Source organism: Aulonocara sp. 'chitande type north' Nkhata Bay, linkage group LG16 (assembly GCF_057382095.1).
Source record: "Aulonocara sp. 'chitande type north' Nkhata Bay isolate Kocher_YH1m ecotype deep benthic linkage group LG16, A_spYH_male_GT1.1, whole genome shotgun sequence".
Classification (NCBI taxonomy): domain Eukaryota; kingdom Metazoa; phylum Chordata; class Actinopteri; order Cichliformes; family Cichlidae; genus Aulonocara; species Aulonocara sp. 'chitande type north' Nkhata Bay.
This window is the reverse complement of record NC_141359.1, coordinates 22077508-22100369: the sequence shown is the minus strand read 5'-3', so window position 1 is coordinate 22100369 and position 22862 is coordinate 22077508. Positions and strand designations below refer to the sequence as shown.

General features: G+C 40.8%; 1 protein-coding gene across 1 annotated transcript; it reads left to right on the top strand.

Moving 5' to 3' along the window:
* Positions 1 to 430: 430 nt before the first annotated feature.
* Positions 431 to 19911, top strand: morc3a (MORC family CW-type zinc finger 3a). The gene is made up of 18 exons (XM_086266896.1): positions 431 to 531; positions 7136 to 7208; positions 7630 to 7762; positions 8782 to 9008; positions 10066 to 10222; positions 10871 to 11018; positions 12970 to 13104; positions 13198 to 13317; positions 13417 to 13514; positions 13630 to 13737; positions 13828 to 13956; positions 14420 to 14494; positions 14599 to 14638; positions 15814 to 15925; positions 16006 to 16102; positions 16188 to 17280; positions 18102 to 18292; positions 18399 to 19911. The coding sequence occupies exons 1-18, from the start codon at positions 493 to 495 to the stop codon at positions 18547 to 18549; spliced, it is 3126 nt and encodes a 1041-aa protein (XP_086123022.1). The 5' UTR covers positions 431 to 492; the 3' UTR covers positions 18550 to 19911.
* The last annotated feature ends 2951 nt before the right edge of the window (positions 19912 to 22862 follow it).

Below are 22862 nucleotides of genomic sequence, written 5' to 3'. Positions count from 1 at the left end.
GTTTTTTAAATATCATTTATGTCTCTGTGCTATTGCCCCTACATTATAACCAATCCAGATATTTTGCGTCATTGAAATATCCTTATAGAACTATGTTATATTTGTTAAAATCTCTGCCACCCTGTTGGCCACATCCCCCAGTTTAAATACGAATAATCCCCTTTTTCTCACTTGCACTTTTCATCACTTGCACTGGCACAACAACACTGGCACGTGTATCACATTCCGTAACACTAAAATTAATTTCAAGGTACGTCACTGTCGGCACGCTTTTATTTTGGAACGTCAAGCCGGAAGTGTTCCAGACAGCGTGCAATGCACAAATAAATCCTTACATATGAGGTATGGATATTGATATTAACATGAAACATAAGCAAGGGCGATTTTAATTAACTTAAAAGTTCTCTGTTTAATTTTTGTGTAACTCGAGTGTTTTGGCCGACCGGATGCTTGGACCTAACCCCGCCCACAGCAATCGGTCTACAGAGAAAGATGGCGACGCAGATGGACCATGGTGTTCCGTTAAGCACGGTGAGAGGAGTTTACTTATTTGTTTGGGGAGTATTGTCCTATTTATTGGTGAACTAAATGTGTGAACAATTGAAACAACAGTAAGAATCTGCGTCTGGGTTCAGTGAGGTTAATTCAGTCCATACAGCACACCCGCTGTGGTCAAAGCTGTATTGGCTGTTGGTACCGAGGTCTGTGGGACTCCCATGTAGTTGCCAGTCAGTTTATATTTACAACCGCCAAAGAGTACTGTCATCGTTAACAGCAGTATTGATTACTCAGAAATTAGGTCCGGTTGCGCTGTGAATTCAGGCTAGTGGATAAGTTTCGTTTTCCTGACTCACGGCTGGTTTTACAGCCCACTAACATACTGGTTACAATGGCCTGTCTCGTCTTGTTCCAGATCGACACAGAGCCAGGACCAGTGCATTCTCTATATCTATATTTGGTAGGAGGTTAAATGGCTTTTGCATAAGATTTAATGCACTTGTATAATGTTTTCCCTCTATTCAAAGGAGCTTGCAAAGAAAAGCGTCTGGACTTCTTTAAGTTGCTTGAAGACGTTTCACCTCTCATCCGAGAAGCTTCTTCATTTCTAAGGTCAAATGGTGGAGAGTCCCAGATATAAACCTAGTGGGAGTAACCCCCCACAGAGGGACAAAAGGACCCCCTGATGATCCTCTAATCGCCTGAGCCAAGGTGTGAAACTGGGTGTGGGTCCCAATCAGCCAGAGTTTCGGGTGAGTTCATTGTGAAACCTGGCACCACCTTATCATGCGAATTCCTGAGGTCAGATGGCCCAGGATGTGAGTGGGCGTTAAGGCGTCTGGGAAGGGATCTCAAAACTGGATTATAGATGGCAGAGAGTTGGTGTCGTAAACCACCACCATGCACTGTACAGCATACACCAACTTAACAATGTGGTGTATGCTGTACAGTGCAGCGAGGAATGCTCAGACCTCTACATTGGAGAGACCAAACAGCCACTTCACAAGCGCATGGCACAACACAGAAGAGCCACCTCCACAGGACAAGACTCAGCAGTCCATCTGCATCTTAAGGATAAAGGACACTCTTTCGAGGATGCCAATGTTCACATTTTGGACAGAGAGGACAGATGGTTCGAAAGAGGAGTGAAAGAAGCCATCTATGTCCACTGTGAGCGACCATCTTTGAACAGAGGCGGGGGTTTACGACACCAACTCTCTGCCATCTATAATCCAGTTTTGAGATCCCTTCCCAGACGCCTTAACGCCCACTCACATCCTGGGCCATCTGACCTCAGGAATTCGCATGATAAGGTGGGGCCAGGTTTCACAATGAACACACCCGAAACTCTGGCTGATTGGGACCCACACCCAGTTTCACACCTTGGCTCAGGCGATTAGAGGATCATCAGGGGGTCCTTTTGTCCCTCTGTGGGGGGCTACTCCCACTAGGTTTATATCTGGGACTCTCCACCATTTGACCTTAGAACTGAAGAAGCTTCTCGGATGAGAGGTGAAACGTCTTCAAGCAACTTAAAGAAGTCCAGACGCTTTTCTTTGCAAGCTCCTTTGACTACGAATACCTGGATGACTGAGAACCTTCACAGACATTTTCCCTCTATTCACCCTCTTAAAGTCTTCCCCTGTTTGTTTATTACTCTGTAGTAAGTAGGCCTGCCACAAACGATTATTTTGATAGTCGACTAGTCACCGATTATTTTTGCGATTAGTCGACTAATCAGATCATGCATCCATTGGACGTAAAACGTACAGCTTATTGCACCAGCACGCATCTGCTTTTATATCATTAGCTTACAGCTTGAAGTGTTTAAGGTGCTAACTAAAAATAAAGACAAGATGATAGTTTATTGAATTTAAATGAAATTTGCAGGTTGTTTCGGTGGACTTTATTAAACTCAGCCGTCTGCTCCTTGCTATATAAAATACAACGGGACACCGGAGTATATTCTCGAGCATCTCACACTTCTGATAATCAGTTGTCTGCTTGACATTTATTCAGCTGTGTGAAAACTTTAACTTTAATCTCAGCCAAACCGATTTACTCCGGAACAAATAAAACACTGAAAAAAGCCAAACAATAACACTTTTAAGTTATCTAAGTGACTTATATATCATGTTTAACCTGAGTAGCGAAAGACGGTGGTGGGTTTGAAAACGATTTGACGAGAGTCCGGTGTTCTCACGGCTCTAGTGAGGCTTGAACCCCGGCTAGCTATCGAGCTGGTGGGTAACAGACGTCTCCGAAAACGTCGGAGCGCTTTTGCAAATATGTGATGTCTTGATAAACTGAGCAGATATTTGAGGTTTACACAGTTACATTCTCGCCTGAACATATGTTAAACATTTATTTTGTGACCCAGAAAGAATAATAAGAGTAATATTAAAACTAACTAGTAGAGCTGGGCCATATTATACCGTTCATGGTAATACCGGTATAATGTTAGGCAACGATAGGAAAATGAAATATCGCGATAGAATGGGAGGAAAACACGCATGCGCAGTGCCTTTGTTTTCATACGCACATGGCCGATTGTTGAGTGAAACAGATGAACCAGAATTGGTTTGTAAAAATGGTGCAACTTCAGTCATGTGGAACTGGTTTGGTGTTTGTCCGTCAGATACACGACAAAGCACTTTTTTTTTTTGCAGAACATGCAAGCAGCCGTTGTTATTGTCGTATTTGTCGGACTAAGATGCTCTTAAATCTGGGAGTAATCTGGGTCCTAAACTCTGTATTCTTCTGGTCAAACGAACACTGCAGCATCACTGAGAGTTAAAAACTGTCTAAATTCTTTCATCTTTAATAAAACGATCAGCATTGCTGCTTTACCAGGTGTAACTATGAAGTTTAACTTCCAGGCATCCATGAAAACAAAATTTATTACATTTAACGGAGTTAGAAGTTAGCAGGAAGCTAGCGGAAGTTAGCTCGCTAGTTTTGCTAGTCACCTAAGCATGATATTGCATGTTCTGACTGAGAGATTTCTGAAAAAATTCAAACGTACAGCTCTGCTATCACTTCCAACATAAATGAAGACAGGAAACTAAACAGCAGTGACGTTTGTAGGGTTACTGAAGTTGGGCTAGGTGGTATATAATGATGTGCTACGTGATCGCTAGCGACACAGCTATGTTAGCATAACATAAACAGTGAAGCTGGAGGACTAACACTAACACTTTTCCACTTATAAAAGTTAACGTTAAGGTTCCTGATAGTTAGAGACAAATGCAATCGCATGGCAGGATGCTGTAAACGAACCAAACTTCAGTCAGGAGAACAACTGAGATAATCCATCCACAATACGAGGTTAGTCATTAATGTACTGCAACAACATGGGAATAGAGCAGCTGCCAGAGAATTCAACATTAATGAATCAATGGTACAGAAGTGGAGCAAGCAAGAAGAATGAGTTTAATAAAGTTTGATTTATCTGACTGCTTTGTTTCGCTTAATGTGCCTTATAATCCCGTGCACCTTATGGTCCGAAAAATACGTACTGCACACTGCAGTTTAATGTTGCAAAGCACCTCTTTTTAACTTCAGTGGATATTATACATGGTTATGCTCAGGATATGTCAGCCCATTTCTACTGGAAATGCCTTTTGGTTAAACTTTCAGCAAGGAATTTGCATTTGCACTGTTACATTTTTATAAAGCTTTAATGTACATAAAAACCAGCTTCTTGTTTAAGTGAAAATAAATGGAAGGTTGTCTTTTTGCGCTAGTAATGTTGTGGAGTTGTATTTTGTCTCGCATCAATTATATCGTCAGTTATATCGTTATCGCAAATTTTCAAATATATATCGTGATAAATATTTTTGGCCATATCGCCCTGCTCTACTAACTAGCTGCCGCCATTGTTGGAAACTAAATTGGGCTGCGCTATGAATTCTGGGACACAGCTTCTTCTTCAGGGTTTAACGGCAGCTGGCATCCTTGTACATGCAGTGCTGCCATCTTCTGTTTCAGTCCGTTATTACACTCTTAAATCCTACTACTTATTCCTGCGTCTTTTGGGATCTTACAAAGCTTCAAACGACGCGTCGACTATTAAATTAGTTGTCGACGATTTTGATAGTCGACGTAATCGTGACTAGACGACTAATCGTGGCAGCCCTAGTAGTAAGTGTGTCCCTCGTGTTATCACACTTGTGAAAGCAAAACAAGGGATTAAAGTTGTTTAGGTCACCTTTGTTTGACTGCGGAGCTTCTTTGCATATGTCTGTGAAGGTTCTCAGTCATCCAGGTCAGAGTCATTTCAGTCAGAGTGTGTGTCCACACATTCAGACAGAAACTGGTTCATCCCAAAGACAGAACTAAACACAAACTTAACAACGTAGTATAGGCTGTACAGTGTAGGGGGGAATGCTCAGACCTCTACATTGGACAGACCGAACAGTCACTTCATAAAAGCATGGCACAACATAGAAGAGCCACCTAGACAGGACAAGACTTGGCTGTCCTTCTGCATCTAAAGGACAAAGGTCACTCCTTCGAGGACACCAATGTTCACATTTTGGACAGAGAAGACAGATGGTTTGAAAGAGGAGTGAAAGAAGCCATCTATGTCAACTGTGAGCGACCATCTTTGAACAGAGGCAGTGGTTTATGAAACCAACTGTCTGCCATATACATCCAACCTCAAGAAATCACATGATAGGGTGGGGGTAAATTTCACAATGAGCTGATGTGGGCTGATTTTTAGTTAAACCCATTTTCACGCCTTGGCTCATGTGATTAGGTAGATCATTAAGGGGTCCGGTGTCCCTCTTGGGGGGACACTCCCATAGGGCTTAAATCTGGAGCTCTCCAACATTTGACTCTAGAACTGAAGAAGCTTCTCAGATGACAGGTGAAATGTCTTCAAGCAACTTAAAGAAGTCCAGGCGCTTTTCTTTCCAAGCTCCTTAGACAGTTTCTTTGCATAATTTCCACCTACTTGAATTGATTCTGTTTATGACCAAATAAATATCAGCTTTCTAAGTGTTGAACAGTTACGATATAGATCTGTTATACCAGACATTGTCATCTGTAGTCTTGGCTGAAGCTCTGCAGTGGTGGAGAAAAAAATGACAATACCAAGCAATAAGGTAAACAAATGTAACACATTAAAAACAATATGCAAAGATGCACAGTGAACTCATTGCCATGTTCAAGAAACCAGTTTGAGATGATCTGAGCTTTGTGATATGTTACGTTATCCTGCCAGAAGCAGCTATCAGACAATGGGTACACTGTAGTCATGAGGGGATGAACATGGCCAGCAACAGTATTCAGTTATGTTGTAAGGTTTAAACGGTTCTCAGTTGGTAGTTTCCCACACACCATTACACTGTTACCACCACCCTGAACTTTTGATACAAGGCATGTTGTTTTCTGACCTGACCATTACACCAGCAAGCAGAGACTCATTAGAACAAGCAACATTTTTCCATTCTGCTGTTGGGTTAATTTGAGCAAACTGGAGCCTCAGTTTGCATGTTCTTAGCTGAGGGGAGTGCCACCCAGTGTGGTCTTCAGCCCATCTGCTTCAAAGTTCGTGTGGTTAGTAACATATGGCCAGGTGATGCTCTCCTCCAGCTACAGGACTGTTTTAATCTGACAAACTGGTCCATTTTTAAACAGCAGGATCTGGAGACCTTCAATCACTCTGTCCTTTTCTACATTAACTGCCGTGTAGAAAATGTGACAGTGACAAAAACTTAACTGAAAACCTTGGATGACAAGTAAAATCCAGGCTCTGATCAGAACTCGTCACTTAACCTTCGTGCTGAGGGTCATTTCCTTGTGCAACCTGCCAGTGCCAACCAGAGGATGGGTATTAAACAGGCAAAGGAGGCTTATAAGAAGAGGATCGAGGGCTTCCTCACTGATAACAACCCCCAGCCAGGTGTGGAGCGGCATCCCAATCTCTCACCAACTAGAAAGACCAGAGCCCCCAACTGCCGACAGCAGCCTCAAACTCGCAGAGGACCTCAACACCTTCTTTAGAAGGGTGCTCAACCTCTCCCTGACTCATGCCACCATTCCCACCAATCTGAAGGTCTCCACTATCATTCCGATCTCAATGACTACAGACCTGTAGCCCTCACGTCTGTAGTCATGAAGTTTTTGGAGCAGATACTGTCTCAGCACATCAGAGACTGTCTACCACCCTTCCTTCACCCGCACCAGTTTGCTTACAGAGCAAATCCTTCACTCACCTTTTTTTCTCATTCTGATGTTTGGTTTGAACTTCAGCAGGTTGTTTTGACCATGCTGAATTACTGCCATGTGATTAGCTGATTCAGTTTTTGTGTTAATAAGAATTTACACAAACATTTTTATCTGGATTTCCTGTGCTGTTGCTACATGTGGGAAACCCTTCCCCTTACTGTTCTTCCCTATTACAAGTCTGATCTCTTCTGCAAAGATTTGCATGTATTTTCACTAAATTGACCAGTGCAGCGCTGAACTGACCAGGTTTTGGTTTCAAAATTACATCAAACCTTTGTTTTAAACATGGAGCATATTTTCCATGCAGTAAAAATAAATAAAGTCAGTAAAGCCCCTTTGTTGTGGTGGATGTGATATAAAATGCAACTAATTTGTGAAATTGAATTTGTTTCACTTGTAGCTTTCGCCCAAGTTTCTGCACAGCAACTCCACCAGCCACACCTGGCCCTTCAGCGCTATAGCTGAACTGATTGGTGAGTCACTGTGATCTCATTGTATTTCGAGGTTGGTTTCTATTTCACTTCCAATTCTGAGAACAACAGCTGTAACGACACAGACAGATGATTATATAACAAAGTCAAATATTTACTTGATTGAACTGTATGTCTTGTTTCATGTTAAAAAAAAATACAATAAATAACAATAATATGTAATATAATAGTGAAGATATATATATATATATATATATATATATATATATATATATATATATATATATCTTCACTATATTTCTGCACGAATCTAACTTTATGAGTCTGTTTAATATGTACACTGTATGTAGCAGAAAAATAGGTCCTCTGTTAAAAAAAGTAGTCTCTCCCTGCTGCTCATCTACACTGTAATTCTGGCGTTCATATTTGGATTTTAAATGCTCCCTAAAACTGTTTTTGACAGACAATGCCTACGACCCAGACGTCAGTGCCAAACAGTTCTGGATTGATAAAACTGTGGTCAAAGGAGAAGAATGCCTCAGCTTCATGGATAATGGAAATGGGCTGGACAATAAAACAATGCATAAGATGCTCAGGTACAGATGCAACTACGGTGTCATTTTTTTGAAACTTGTGGAAAGTCAGATTTCAGAAGATTGAAATCTTTGTAAAACCTTGAGATATTAACATAAATTCATGGAGTGTGTGGTTTGCAGAATTTTATGGTGTCATTGTGCCATCATTGGGTGTCGTATTGTACAGCTCTCACCATGCCTTTTCATATCATGTGTTACTCGATATGGTCTCTTGTAGTGACGCGCGAATCATGAACGAATCGTTCAATACTCGAGAATCACTTTACTGACTCATGAATCATGATTCACAAGCTCAACTGACTCACTGACTCATCCCTGTTGCTGTTAGCAGCAATGTATCTAGCTTATAATTAAAGTTGTGGAGAAAAACACAACATCCAGTATCTTAACAAAAAAAAATTCTGCTCTGAACTGGAAGGAAAAACCCTGAGTAGAAGCTCACATCAAGAAAATAGCTCCTCGGTTCACAGTAGCTTCGCTCTGCTAACATGCTAACAGCACATTTGAGCTACTCACCCCCTCCCTCCTGTGCTGAATCATAGAGCGAACGAATCACTCACTCACTCACCTACCTCCTCCCTCCTGGCTCACAGCTTCTTCTTCTTCTTGGTTGGCAACCAATGTTAAGGCGCATTACAAATTTGGTGCTAACAATGAAGGTTAAGGTCAAATGCTTAGCCAACCTAGGTGCTCATGTCTTCCGAGGCCTAGTATGTTGTTGTGAAGATTGAAGCCATGATAAATTGTGCGTAAGATAGCATTTGAACTGATTTCCACATTTGGTGTGACCTTGACCTTGATCATGACCATATTAAATTAAATCAAAAATTAAATCACCTAGAGATGCTTTTGGTACCTGCCATCAGACAAAAGTTAAACATGATATCTTGAAAACTGTGGATGCTAGACTGCTAACAGACAGTCAGACAAATGGAACTGATTGCATACTGCTTCCCTTCAGAGGGAGAATTATGGTTTGCAAAACTGGTAAAAAAAAATTTGCATTTTCTCTCCTTCAGCTTCGGATACAGTGACAAGATGCCCCTGAACGGTAAAGATCCAATTGGAATCTATGGCAATGGCTTCAAGTCTGGCTCCATGCGTCTTGGCAAAGATGCTATTGTCTTCTCCAAGTCGAAGAGGAGCTTATGCGTGGGGATGCTCTCCCAGACTTACCTGGAAAAGATTGGTGCAGATCAAATAATTGTACCTATTGTTTCCTTTGAAGAGAGCGACTCCAAGAACTATATCCTTTATCTAATGAAATATTATACATCAACTATGTATTCATTACTCCAGGATCAAATTAAGTCAGCTGAAAAAGAACAGGAGCAATCCAGAGATCTCAGAGAGAAAAAAGGGAGAAAAAAGAGATTCCTTTAAAAAAAAACATAAATAAATCAAAATTAGAGACTAGATAAAAGGTGTGATAACAAAGTCCTGCAACTTTGCTAAAACAAAAATTTTATAACTCTGATTTCATCTTTTCTTACACCTCTGAAGTGCTTCCAGTCTTGCTGTTGTATTTATTTTATTTAGATCTGTGGTTGTCCTGTTCTACTGGTTTACAAGTGAGGTCTGTAGAAAAGCAAAGACTTAACCAGGACTATTGTTGTTGGAGTTTTTATCTCCATGTTTAAAGGGTTGTGCACTGTGAATTGTTCCCAAGAGTCAGACTATTAAAGCAGAGGTCCGGTAGTGTCTGATAGAAAAGAATTCAGGAGAAATAATCAGAACTGTGATGCCTGGCACCGTGCACCAGCACTTTATGCATAATTCAGTAGCTTGTAGAAACACGTGTCTTGATGCACGCTCAGTCATCCAGGTAAGTAGATCCCAAAAGGTTGATTCTGTTCTGGACGTAGCGTTTTCAGAGGGAGAAATGTGTTGCAGAAACATCTTTAGCAGCAATAACACAAAGTAATTGTTTTCTGTATAGTTCTGATACTGTGTGAAGTTACCTGAAATCTTCAAACGGGCCAAATCTTCTGCTTTTTTAGAAGTGTTCAAACATGTCAATCATCATTTAATCAAATTCATTCGATTAGCAGCACCTCATCATGAACAAACCTTCTTCTTCACATGATTGTATGAGTGGAGTCGGGCTAAATGTTATCAAGTAGGATTTGATTTATTTGAAGAATGGAGTAGGAGAAAATCTGAACTGAGCTACAAACCTAGCATGTGAGATGTGCTAGGTTTGTAGCTGTAAATGTCATTGAGAAGGGTATTTTTTTGTCATCTTTTGTCATAAGTCATACTTCCCTTTTTCCTTTGTTTTCCGTCCTTAACTTCTCCTTTACTCTGTGTAAGAGAGGACCAGAAATCCAGTCTACAGGCCATTCTGCAGTATTCCCCTTTCAGCACACAAGAAGAGCTACTCTCAGAGATTCATGCAATTAGTTTGCCGGGATCCACGTCGAAAACTGGCACACGGATCATCATCTGGAACCTCCGCAGGTCTGTCTGTGGTCCACACAGGAATAAAGGGTCATATGTGATTTCAGAGGCTATGCTGTTGCAATTAAAGCCTGCTAGTTAAAGCCTCTCATTACTGGATCAATAAGATAAAACAAATGAACAGATTATCATCATTCCTACAAGAATCAAATCACCATCTTTCTTGTTTGCCTGATAAAAAGATGATAGTTTACAGATCTGGAAGCTTTCTTTGCACGTCAAAGAGGGCAAATTAACTGGATGTCAACTGCACACCATTTGTTGAAATGCACTCCATACCATTACATTTACCTCAAGGATGATGCATCCATGATTTCCAAAAAGAAAATTCTTCTGATTTTCATACCAATAGTAGTTCAAAACATGCACGCCCTAATGACTCAGTTAATTGGTTTTTCTCTATACCTAAACTGTTAACCACTTATTCACGCTGCTTTTTAGAGCGAGGTAAATGCCTTCCCAACTCAGTATTTAGTCTTTTGCAATCCTTCCTTTCAATTTGTTTCACATTTTCCAGAGGGTTCTAACTTTTTGTAAACATAGTTCTAAGAAATATTGCAAGTCCTCCCTCTCTGCACTTATATTCTAACTGTCTTTTGCACTAATAACCAATAACATAAACTGTGTCTTGTTTTGTTTTTTTGTCAGGACATCTACTGGAACAACAGAGTTTGATTTTGAGAAGGATCGGTACGACATCCGAATTCCATCTGAGGTTTACAGTGCAGAGAATGACACTAATCAGCGTCCAGACAAGATCACGTCACACATCCCTGAGAGCATGTACTCGCTTCGGGTAAGCAGCATAAATGTGCATGCCCTGAAATAAACCATTAGCACTTGGTGCTAAAAGAGAAAGCCTCTTTGTCCTCAACATAATTATGCATCCAAAAATGAGAGTGCAACAGCTTTAGATGCTAATCACAGTTCAGTCCAGTGGGCAACTTCTGGTTAGATCCACAGGTTCAGCTTTTTTTTTTGACAGTGACACAATTTTTGTAAGTTTACCTCTGTGCACCTACACAGTAAAATTAAACAGCAGAGGGATTTGTGGGATTAAACAAAAGCTTTGCATTAACTGTTAAAGAATTGCAGCCATTTGTATACAGTCCCCCATCTGAGTCCCCAGGCTCAGATTAATATATTTTTGAAGCAGAGAGTATAGCCTTGCATACTTCCACAGTTCATCCTGGTACTTCTATCAGCAGTCACTTCACCAGTAAACAGTAGTGGCTCGTTTTCACTGGCAGCCATACATGCCCATGACATAACTCCACCATGTTTCAGAGAGGATGGGTTATGCTTCAGGCAGGGTTCGTACAGGTGAAAATACTTGAATATAGTCTTTTCAAGGTTTGAAAAGCGCTTGAATTTCAGATGTGATGCTTAAACGTGCTTGAAACTGTATTTCATTCACCACAAATAACTATCTGACCGAATAGTTTTCTTATCAGATAGAGAAATAAAATAAGTGTTTGATGGAAAATGACACTGAGTCACATGACAGGTGAGTCCTAGTAAATCATTTTTGAGTATGTGTAAATAAAATATGCTAATTTTGGAAACTTTTATTATTATTTTGCCAGCTATCAACCTTGCTGAAGAAATGACTGAAATGCACTGCGCTTTACTTAGTTCCTATGGACCCCAAAGCGCTTCACACTACATTCAGTCATTCACACACTGGTGCTGGCAAGCTACATTGTAGCCACAGCCGCCCTGGGGCGCACTGACAGAGGCGAGGCTGCCGGACACTGGCGCCACCAGGCCCTCTGACCACCACCAGTAGGCAACGGGTGAAGTGTCTTGCCCAATGACACAAGACTGTCAGAGCCGGGGCTCGAACCAGCAACCTTCCGATTACAAGGCGAACTGCCAACTCCTGAGCCACGATCGCCCCAGTAGTTAGTTATGGCATAGTGATTTATGAAATATGCTGTAAAATTGGCTAACATTACTTAGCAGTAGCAGTAATGTGAGTTACTTCACTCAAGTGAAAGCTTTAAGCGTTAGTCTGATACCTAACTTTTACTAAATAATGGTAAAAAGAGTGACTGATCCTCATGGGCACAAAGAATAGCCACTTTTTTATGCTACCGAAGTCCCGGGCCTTTCATTAAAAATCTGTTTATTGTGAGCACCTACACATTAAACAACTTAAAAATTATAATTGGCTTCAAGCTCACATTGAGGCCTGTGTGGCACTGAGACAAATTTGAGTGTTTTAATATAATAATGTTTCATGAATGTTAGGCTGCCTGTTTATGAACAATACGTTATAATTCTACATAATTATATCACAGATGATAGGTAGATGCTTGTGCATTCTTAAAGTATTGTTGAATTGAACTGAGTATGTCATCTGTTCAAAGCCTCTCCCAGTCAGTGCTGTTCTCCATGCCTGTTTTACTGTACATGATGTTATTGGCACAAACACTTTAAAGGTGATTATAAAAGATAAAAAGATTTTTTAAAAATCTATGAATGCATGGATCCCTCTCTCTCTCTCTCTCATATATATATATATATATATATATATATATATATATATATATATATATATATATAAGGAAAACACTTTATAAGCTGAAAAATTACAGGCAGATATTGCATTAAGGAGGTCTGTAAAATAGTCACTCTTAATCATGGTTTTTAGAGATTTCCCCCAATTTATGAGCTCCACCCTGTTTTCTTTTTCACGATTCTTCTGATTGTATAAGTAAAATGACATCTGTGGGTGGGTGTAGGCATTTTCCAGCATTCTGTACCTGAAGCCTCGAATGCAGATCATAGTTCGGGGTCAAAAGGTGAAATCTCAGCTCATCGCCAAGAGCCTGGCCTGGATCAGAAAGGATCACTATAAGCCTACTTTCCTAGTACCGGTATCCTTTTTACACAGCTTTTCTACAACTGTATAATTTTGGTGATATGTTTATTCTGCTGTTTTTTTGCGTTTTCCTTAAATTGTATGCTAGACCCAAAGAATTCCTATTACTTTTGGGTATAACACCAAAAGCAAAGACCAGTGTGGCATAATGATGTATCACAAGAACCGGCTCATTAAAGCTTACGAACGCGTCGGCTGTCAGCTTAAGGTCAGTTTCTGCTGTTTAAGTGAGTTTTTCTTTAATCACGTGTTTTAACATGTAGAATGATGTAGATGTTATCATTTGCTAAAATGTTGCTTCCTACAGGCCAACAACAACGGTGTTGGAGTCATTGGGGTCATAGAATGTAACTTTTTGGATCCCACTCACAACAAACAGAGTTTTATGGAGAATGACAAGTACAGGTAATAGCATTCCTGATTACATTTATCACCTCGAAGGCTCGATTGAGGTCATAATGAGGTTTGGGTGGGTGAGGCACAGTCTGATGTCTGTCTGATGCAAACTTTCTTGGCACAGGAAAACCATGAATAATTTGGGGATTAAATTGGAGGAGTACTGGAAAGAGATACGCTACAGAAAGACGAAAGAAAATCCAAATAGCACCATACTACCAGAAGATATCAAGTTAGTACACTTCGCAGCGACTGGCATCAGGTTTTCATTCATTCAAATTTGTGTTTGCATATGTGTTTAACCATGCCGGTTTGTCTTTAGGAAGCGACCAGATCAAAACTGGGCGCAGTGTGATAGCTGTCTGCAGTGGCGTAAACTTCCTGATGGCATTGACATCAACAAGCTGCCAGAGAAATGGTTCTGCCAAATGAACCCTGATCCTCAGTTCAGGTAATTGGATTTTTGGCAGTTTACCATGATTCTGTTCCAGAAAGCAGGTTCAACAATCTCTGAGTCCATTACCAAAACTAACCATCGGTTTTGATTCCAACAAGGCCTGATCAGAGTTATTTCCATCAACTCTGAGTGTGTTTACTCAGAGTTAAACATATAAGTGAATAGTAGAAATAAAGCCTTCATCAATGGTGCTTTGATACCAGTATGGCCACGGCAAATACCATGGCAAAGGGCAAATAAAAAGTCGACCCCCATTTTATTCCAGTGTTTGAGGAACCTAAATTTGCTGGTAATTATTACATGGTTATGTCACTACCTCCTTATATGGTGACACTGGTTTTTCTGAATGGACAAACACACACAGATGAATCAGGAAAGAAAATCTTTATCTACTTATGGGAGGGGGACTAGCACTGGTTACCAGTCTTTTCACTTCAGTTCTCAATTGCACTTACAGGAGCTGCCAGGTAGCCGAGGAAAAAGAAGACTCTGATGATGATCAGCCTTCGTATCGCAAGACCTACAAACAGCAGTGAGTCACAGTGACAGAAGTTTAAATTAATATTTATACAGAAATCTAAACGAAAATCTTAACTGATCATAAAAGAGGTGACCTGTGTGATTTATTTGTTACAGGGAGAGAGAGGAAAAGAAACAGGAGAAGGAAAGACAGATGGTAAGGATGCGTCATTTTCTGTAAATCGTTTTTCTTTTTTTTCTGCTGCAAGGGCACCTGCAGTGCCTTACTATGACTTTGAGGGATTTTGTCATTTTAATTATTTGTGATCCTGTGCGCATTTGTGGAGTATTGAACCCATGAAGAACAGTTGCCTCTGTCTAAACTTGCCAAACAAAATGAGGCTCTCGGAGAGCGGCAGGGAGACCTGGAACGGCGGCTGCATCAAACAGTGTTTCCCATTTATCACTTTGGAGGCCAGCAGCAATGTGCTATTGATAGAATCATCATATTAGACTAAACAAATCTAAACTTAGCACAAACTCTAATTATATATTTGTTTGGTCTATCATTATTACTATTATTATTATTAGTAGTAGTAGTAGTATCATATTATTGTTGTTATTATTATTATTATTATTATTATTATCTAGGCCAGTGTTATAGGGCAGCTTCAAGCTGGTGTTCTGCAAAAAACTAAACCTAGCACCTCTTCCAAATTGAGGGCCGGTTTCCATATAATGGGGGATTTCACAGGTAAGCCACGAAGTAGGCATCCCAAGAAGATAACACCACAAGAACTCCACTTTTCCTCAGGAACTCTAGACAGGCTTCTACAGATTTAAAGTCACGGTTTGCAAGCTGATATGGCCGACAGCTTTCTACCCAGGCAGAGTGCACATAGCCAATCTCCAGTCTCACTGGGCTGCCAAGAAGACTGTGGTTCACCATCAGGCCTTTTTGTGCCCATGTGCACTGGAACTTGAACATGTGAAAGTGTGGAGAAGATGCAGAGAACGATATGTTGATTGCAGCACTGATTGGGTAAGAACTTTTGGAGGTGGAGGCAGTGTGGTAGTATGAGGCGGCATCTCCCTCACTGGAAAAAATGGCTCATCAGTGCAGAGAGATGACGAGATAAAACCAGTAGCAATCCCATATCTCCGCAGTCTCGCACCGAACCATTCCTGACCTCAAACCGACTGAACAGTTGTGGGATCAACTTGGGCTTAAATGGTACCATTTAAGGGAACGGTGTAAGATTTATTGCCAAGAAAAATTGTTACAACAAAAAAATAATCAGCCAAATACAAGATTCTTTACTTTTTGTGCTAAATTTAGATTCAGTTTAGTCTAATATGATGATTAATGTTCAGTCTTTTTTTTATTGACAGATTGTCCACCAATCCCCTTCCACTCCCACTACTTTGAGGAGCTGTTCATTACAAGAGGGCGCTACAAGGCCTGAATCCTCACCGCTGACGTCTTCCACCATTTCTTCAGCTGGTGAGAAATTTTTCTCTTTGAGTGTGAGTGGGGAAAAACACTTTGAGAAATTAAAATGTATTTGTATTCTTTCTCTTTAGCCTACAGCCCTTCTCGTAATGATGGTTTTCCAGTTATTACTAGTGTATGCTCATTGTCAGCAGGCGCATTGTCAGCAGGCGCATTGTCAACCCTGAGGTATGGTTTTGTGTTGTTTGGCAGCTTAAATATGTGTTTTGGGACAGTAACATTGGGCGTTAACTCTGTTTTTTGTGCTCTGCAGAGTAAAAAGGAAACTGCCTGTTACTCCACAGAACACACCAAAAAGATCTCGGATAAATGGCTTCCACAGGAGCACCTCGGAAACAGCCCCATCAGTAGATGTGACCCCACTGAGCTCTCCTTCTGTGAATGTCGATAGTAATACTGATGATACCGACGATGAAATTGTCATCTTGGAGACTGCTAGCACCCCCAAGCCAAAACAGAACCTCTACGATTTAAATAAAGTGAAGAAAGAGGAAGAGCAAAGTGACAATAATGTCAGCATGCTGTTGGAGTGTAGCGATGATGCTGCTGTGGATGTCCCCTCAGACACGAATGCTGCAGGAGCAAGCTCTGCAGGGTCTGCAGCTGTGGAAACCAGTTCCTCCCCAGCGCCCCTTCCACAGCTGTCAAGCGCCACTACCCAGACAGAAGCACCTATTGTGAAGCAAGAAGGCGAGGACCAAAAGCAAGATGATATTAATAAGGGTGGTAAAGAACAGACCTCAAATATGGATAACTGCAACGTTCAGCAAAGAAAATTTAAGCAGGAGAGCAGTGGAGACAGTCAGAGTGAACATCAGGGACAGAAGACCTTGCAGAATGGTGTGAACCATGATCTAGAAAGGGAAGGAAGTCCTAGACCTTCCTGTTCAAATATCGGTGACAACGAATATAGTCCACTTACCTACCCCAATATCTCTGAGGTACAGCAACAACAAGACCAGCTGCTTGAGCTCATGCAGGAGACCGCTCAGGAGAGAGACTCTTTAAAAGAACAGGTCCAGAAACTTACCTCACAAGTGAAAGACCTGGAGAAAAAACTGAAGGAGATGGCACCGGTCAGCGTAAAGAAGGAGTGTTGTCACCAAGCCAGCCAGACAGAAGAAACAGGATGGCAGACGGACTACAAAAGTCTGTTCGAGAAGGCCAAACAGAAAGTCAGTGAACTGATTAAAGAGAAGGAGGCTTTAATAGCAGCATCTGATACCAAGGCCAATCTGAGTGCTGACAAAAATGTGGAAAACGATGATGAGATCGCACTGCAAGTTGACGCTCTAGTCCGGAAACTGGATCAAAGAACGAAGGAGACAGAAGAGCTGCGCTCACGGGTCAGTGACACTGTGTAGGGCTGTCTTTGTTTAAAGAAAATAGTAAAAGTGATGACAAAAAGCTTTTCTCACATTCAGTTGAAATAATTTGAGTCTTAAACGCACTGAACTAAACAAGCTTTTTGCCTCTGCCTAGCTTATGCTTCTGGTAGCGCTGACATAGGAACGTGCATGTCACTCCGTCTGTAAACACAAAGTTGGAAATGGTCATGTCAAATTTGACCTGTATAGAGGTCAAATAGATTGATCTGAAGGTCATTATAACATACCATAATAGACCCATTTCTGTAATATACTTACATATCTATACTATTGCTAATATATATTGTAATATATCTATATCACTAAAGCACTTCTGGATGGATGCAAACTGCATTTCGTTGCCCTGTACCTGTGCATGTGCAATGACAATAAAGTTTAATTCTAATTCTAATTCTAAATGATGGTATACAGAGCTGTTACAACTATGATTCTTACTGCTAATGTTTGTATTGGCAACATACTGTTTAGGGAACAGTATGTAAAAGTAAATACTCCTCAGCGCTGCCCTGGGGGAGGTTTGCACTTACTGAGTGCTTCTTGTTAATCCTTATATTTATTTATCTATTTATTTATTTAACATCTGGCAGCAGCTGGCCGATGTTGTCATGTGTTCTGATAAAAGCACATGCTATGAGGTATACCTTACATCTACTTGTCAATCCAACTGTATAAGGGAAAATATCCCAAATTGCCCACTGTTATGCACTTTTTAAATATATTTCTCCTTTCGTTTGATTGATATTGACCTTCGTACCTACCCTCTCCCTCTGCACCACCAGCTGGACCTTGTGGAGGAGCACAAGGCAAACCTGGCAGCCCAGTGTGAAGAGCTCCAGTTAAGCTTAGAGCACCAAAGGGAAAAAGCACAAAGTCTTCCAACAACCAGTGAATCTTCAATTCAGACACATCCAGAGGAGGAAGGAGGGGCAGCTGTTTCTGGCACACATTCAAACTCAGATGCATCCAGAAGGTTGGACTGCTGGGAGATCACTCCTCGTGGTTTTGATGTAGCCCTCTTTGATAAAGCAATTTATGAAAGCAGCCTCACTGTTTTTCTCCTTTCTGTTTCCCCTTAGTTTGGTAGAGCTTCGGCAGAACGTCGGGCGCCTTCTTCTCTCCCACGTGCCTGCGCTGGACCTGGCACAAGTGAATTTCGAGTGTAATGTAATTGATGAGATCCTAGACCAGTTTCTCACTAATAACAATTCTGACACAACAAATGATTAAACAAAAGTCGTCACATCCTGGATTTAACTAGCGCTCCGCCTGTAAATGTTTCATAAGGAGACCCGTGAGTGGGATATTAACTTAATTTAAGGTATGTTATAGATGCTTACGGATTTTTATTTTTAGGTTACTTTAACTAGCTTTTTAGGGTTTTTATGAAACAGAAACGAACAGCTGTAGATATTAATTGCTCCCAAGTTTCTCAAGAAAATCAAGGAAGTAGCAGTTTGTCAGTAGTCTTGCCAGCTATTAATACTTTTGTGTTTGATTTTTCTCTTGTTTTTGTTTTAAATAATAGGTTGCACATTTTGTATTATCATGTCTTACCAAATATATTTTTATATTGCCTATTTATATTTGTTGATTACTGCTCTGCGGCGAGGTGTGGTTTGTGGCTTAGCTGCAGGGGAGGGGTGGCCGGCACAGCTCAGGTCCATTACGGTAACCATGACTTCCCTATTTAAGTAACTGTCCGGTCCCAAAAGAGGGGTGGGAGGTTTGGAGAGGAGAGGAAAGCGCACAGCCATACAGGTGTATATATGTGTGTGTGTGGCTGTGTAGGAGCAAAATAAAAATGAGTTTGTCAAAACAACCTGCAAAGGCATCAGGTCCTTATGTCATAAGCTCTATAAGACTTTGGTAGTCTTCTCAAAATCACAACACAAGTCTGCCACAGAAGTTTGTCATCGCTGCAAGCGGTTTCATTATAATAATGAGGTGTGTGATGTGGGGCACAAGGAGCAAGGTCTTCAGTTTTGGTTGATTGTTTCAAACTCAAATGTTTTGGCAGCGTAGGTGGCAATTAAGGCATTAACCTTAGGCACCCTGGTTTTACATTTCACTTTTGGGCAATAATTCAAGTTTCACTTTGGTAAAGAGCTCAGTCTGACCAGTGGCCGCAGCATGAACTTCCAGGTCTGAATATACTGATGAATTAAACTGGATCATTTTGTTTTAAAAACATCTGTTTTGTATTTCAAAATATTTTTTGAAGCGACTCTCAGGTGATGAAATAACCAGCGTGGGAGTCGCATTTCCATTTTCCACGACATTTTACAGAAAAAAAAGAAAAGCATCAACCACACGGTTTTACATGTTGTACTTTAACCTGCATATCACAGGCTTGGAAACAATGGGGTTTTTTTCTAAAATGTCCTCGATTTTCAACTTTAATCCTCAGGATTTAACTAAAATCCTCATTGCAAAACTGTTAGCGGTTTTATTTTCTTTAAGTTAACTTGACTTAAATGTTTCACAGTTGCAGTGCACTGCTGCTAACTTTGATATTTAAAAATTAAATATTCTGTCAATAACAACCACAGTAATAAAAGTTTGTTCTACCTATTTTTTAATAAATAATTTTAAATAATGGTCTAATTGCTGTTTTTGACATTGTCATCGTGATTTTTACTATGATAATTAATGATGTGAAAATCTGATATCATTACTGCCCTTTTTCTTTGAACATTGTCTGTTTTTCTAGTACTTGTATCTCACTATTTACAAATTAATTTTTATTAAGCCACTGTTACGGATTCAAATATTGGGGATGGATACAAGAGGAAAAACCAAAATAACAACACTGGTCCGGCCGGGTTGAGTCAAACGATGATTTTAATGATCACACGCGTGGGAGATGGACACCGTACGCAGACAGCATCAGATCTCAAAATGGTGGAGCATTGCTCAAACTCTTATAGCCTCTGGTGCCTCCACCTATTCATAAAAGCCTAAACATTCACATTCTTTCTCTCACACAGTGCCTAAGCTACGACCTTGGCTCCCTGTTTATCTGCTCCTGCTGAGATGGGGCAGAAAACTCCAGTATGTTCTGTTCTCTTCTAATCAGACAAATAAGGCGATGACTTTCTGCGAACAGTATTTCTTATAACTCAGCAGTATAATGCATCATAAAACAATATCATTCATTCACAATAAATCAGCAGTCTAATGTAATGCGAATCAATTTAACAAATGCAATAGTTATCAGCTTCTTCTAATTCAGGAGAATAATGCAAACTAAAACTACATAATTCATAATCTTTAATTAGGGGTCTAACATGGCATAAAATAATATTATAATCCCACACTCCCCCTGTTGAGCTCTTTAGAATAAAGAGCTCACCTACACCCTGTAATCCAGTGTGACCGGGTTCATTTCTTCTCACTCCTGAGGTCCTTTGTCCCCCTGTTGGGCAAACCATATGTGAGATGACCTCTGTGTTTGCGCAGTTCAGATGCAAGAAAAACTATTATTACAACAGTAGCAGGTACAGATGACACTCCCCAGTTCTCCCACAGCTTTATTTTGGTGCTACCTTATACCCTTCAGACGTACTCAGACTAGAACCTCTGTCTGAGGAGCTTTTAGCCTTTATTTTATTGCTGCAGCTACCAGTGTCTTCCAGTTGGGTGATCCTCTGCTCTTCTTTCTTCAACCTAGACAACCCTTCAGTCGTTGCACAGATCAGGGGATTATTCTGCCCCGATTTCAAACAACGATCTGTGTATCCTCGGGTCCTGTGTGTCCTGTGTATCCCCCAGAAAAAGGAACAGGAACGTGTCCCCCTTTTGACCAAGAGCCTCTTGAACCTCGCTGGTCTGGTGTTCCTGGATTTCCGCCAACCCCTTCATGGTTATTGCTGTGTTTATGGGATCCATCCTTTGAGGTGACTAATCGGAGCCCAAAATGCCATGACACTTGAACCCAGTTGGTGTCTCGGCAGTCACCGTGTCTGTCTCTGCTGCGAAGGATCCTCGTATATCTGTGACCTCGTCTGGTGTCTGTTCCTTCCTCTGTAAGAGACAGAAAACCAAAACACCTCTCTTCCTAGCTCTAATAATCTAATGTTGTTATCTACTGATCTTCTGGCGATTCAGAATTGGTTTAGAACAGGGCTGCCCAATCCCAGTCCTCGAGAGCTACTATCCTGCAGCTTTTAGATGCATCCCTACTCCAACACAGCGGAATCAAATGGTTTGATTACCTCTTCAGCATGCCATCGTGTTTGGCAAAGGCCTGATAACAAGCCATTCAATTGATTCAGGTGTGTGGGAACAAGGATGCATCTAAAAGCTGCAGGACGGTAGCTCTCGAGGACCGGGATTGGGCACCCCTGGTTTAGAATATTCAGAATGTCCCAGGGACTCATTCCAATCATATCCTATGTGTGTGTAAGCGTGTTTGCATTTAGCCCTCTGCACTCAAGGCATTTCCTACACTTTATCAGTCCAGACCATCACGCCGAACGAAGCTTATGACCTTCAAAAGACCGAGTGCCAACTCATTACCGTATAAGCACATTTGCAAGGTGTGTCTGAAAATTATTAAAACCACTCATTTTAACAAAAGACATCAAAAACAAATTAGCCATTTTTAATTCTAACATCTGCCCCCCGTTTTCACAAAAATCATGTGTTTCCTTCTGCCTACCGTCCCACGGTTTCCTCTCCAGTGTGGTACTCAGCTTCTCATGAACACAGGCATTTTATCTTCTAAACGCTATTCAGTTCATTCCAATGATTAACGCTTAAACATGGAAATAATGATTTATGCTTCTCACTGATTCTCTAAAAAAGTCCGGAAACCTTTTGGGTCACTATTAGCTTAAGCTTTACTATACCTAAGTTATTAAAACACAAATGAAGTCATAAAAATGTTCATATAACCCTTGTTTGATGTTAAAACTCAACTTCCCCCCTTGTTTGACACATTCCCATGTGTCAAATCAACGGAGCTAGAAAATTAAAAAAAAAGGTTAGTGACCTCATATCTTAGAAAGCATGAGACCTTCTCCTATCCAGTGTCGTTGCTCCAGTCCTGTCATCCGGTGCCAGGGAATGAAGTCAATTTAATTGTCATGTTAGATCTGTTCAACTCCTGGCTCCGCCCAGAGCCTGCGTCCGCAGAATTGCCATGAAACAAAACCTGTATTAATATGAACTTCACTGGAATATGAACTTGTTGACACAGCAAAGGAACATTCTCTCCTTCTCGAGGACAGGCACTGACTCCCACTTATCTCCTGGAGCCAACTGTCCCTTATGGAGACACAACATTGCAGCTACAAGGTTTTGCAGATTGTTAAGTTGATCTGTGTGTAATGCTCTGAATCAGGTATGTAAAATTAAATGAATGTTGTTTAATCAACTGCCACTACTTAAAACTTAGCAAAAGATATAACTGAATAAAAGATCACAAAGAAAAGCATGACATCGGTGTTATGTAAGCGCGTGCGGCCTTCTATGCTCGAAGTCACTCCAGTCCATAGATCAGCCAAACATCGCCCTGACTGTAGCTTTTAACCCTTGAG

Bases quoted from the DNA above. Each gene is read 5' to 3' on its own strand.
- morc3a (XM_086266896.1), top strand. From the start codon at position 493: ATGGCGACGCAGATGGACCATGGTGTTCCGTTAAGCACG. The intron at 10,223-10,870 runs GTCTGTCTGTGG...TTTTTTTGTCAG, and splicing joins ATCATCTGGAACCTCCGCAG to GACATCTACTGGAACAACAG. The intron at 17,281-18,101 runs GTCAGTGACACT...CTGCACCACCAG, and splicing joins CAGAAGAGCTGCGCTCACGG to CTGGACCTTGTGGAGGAGCA.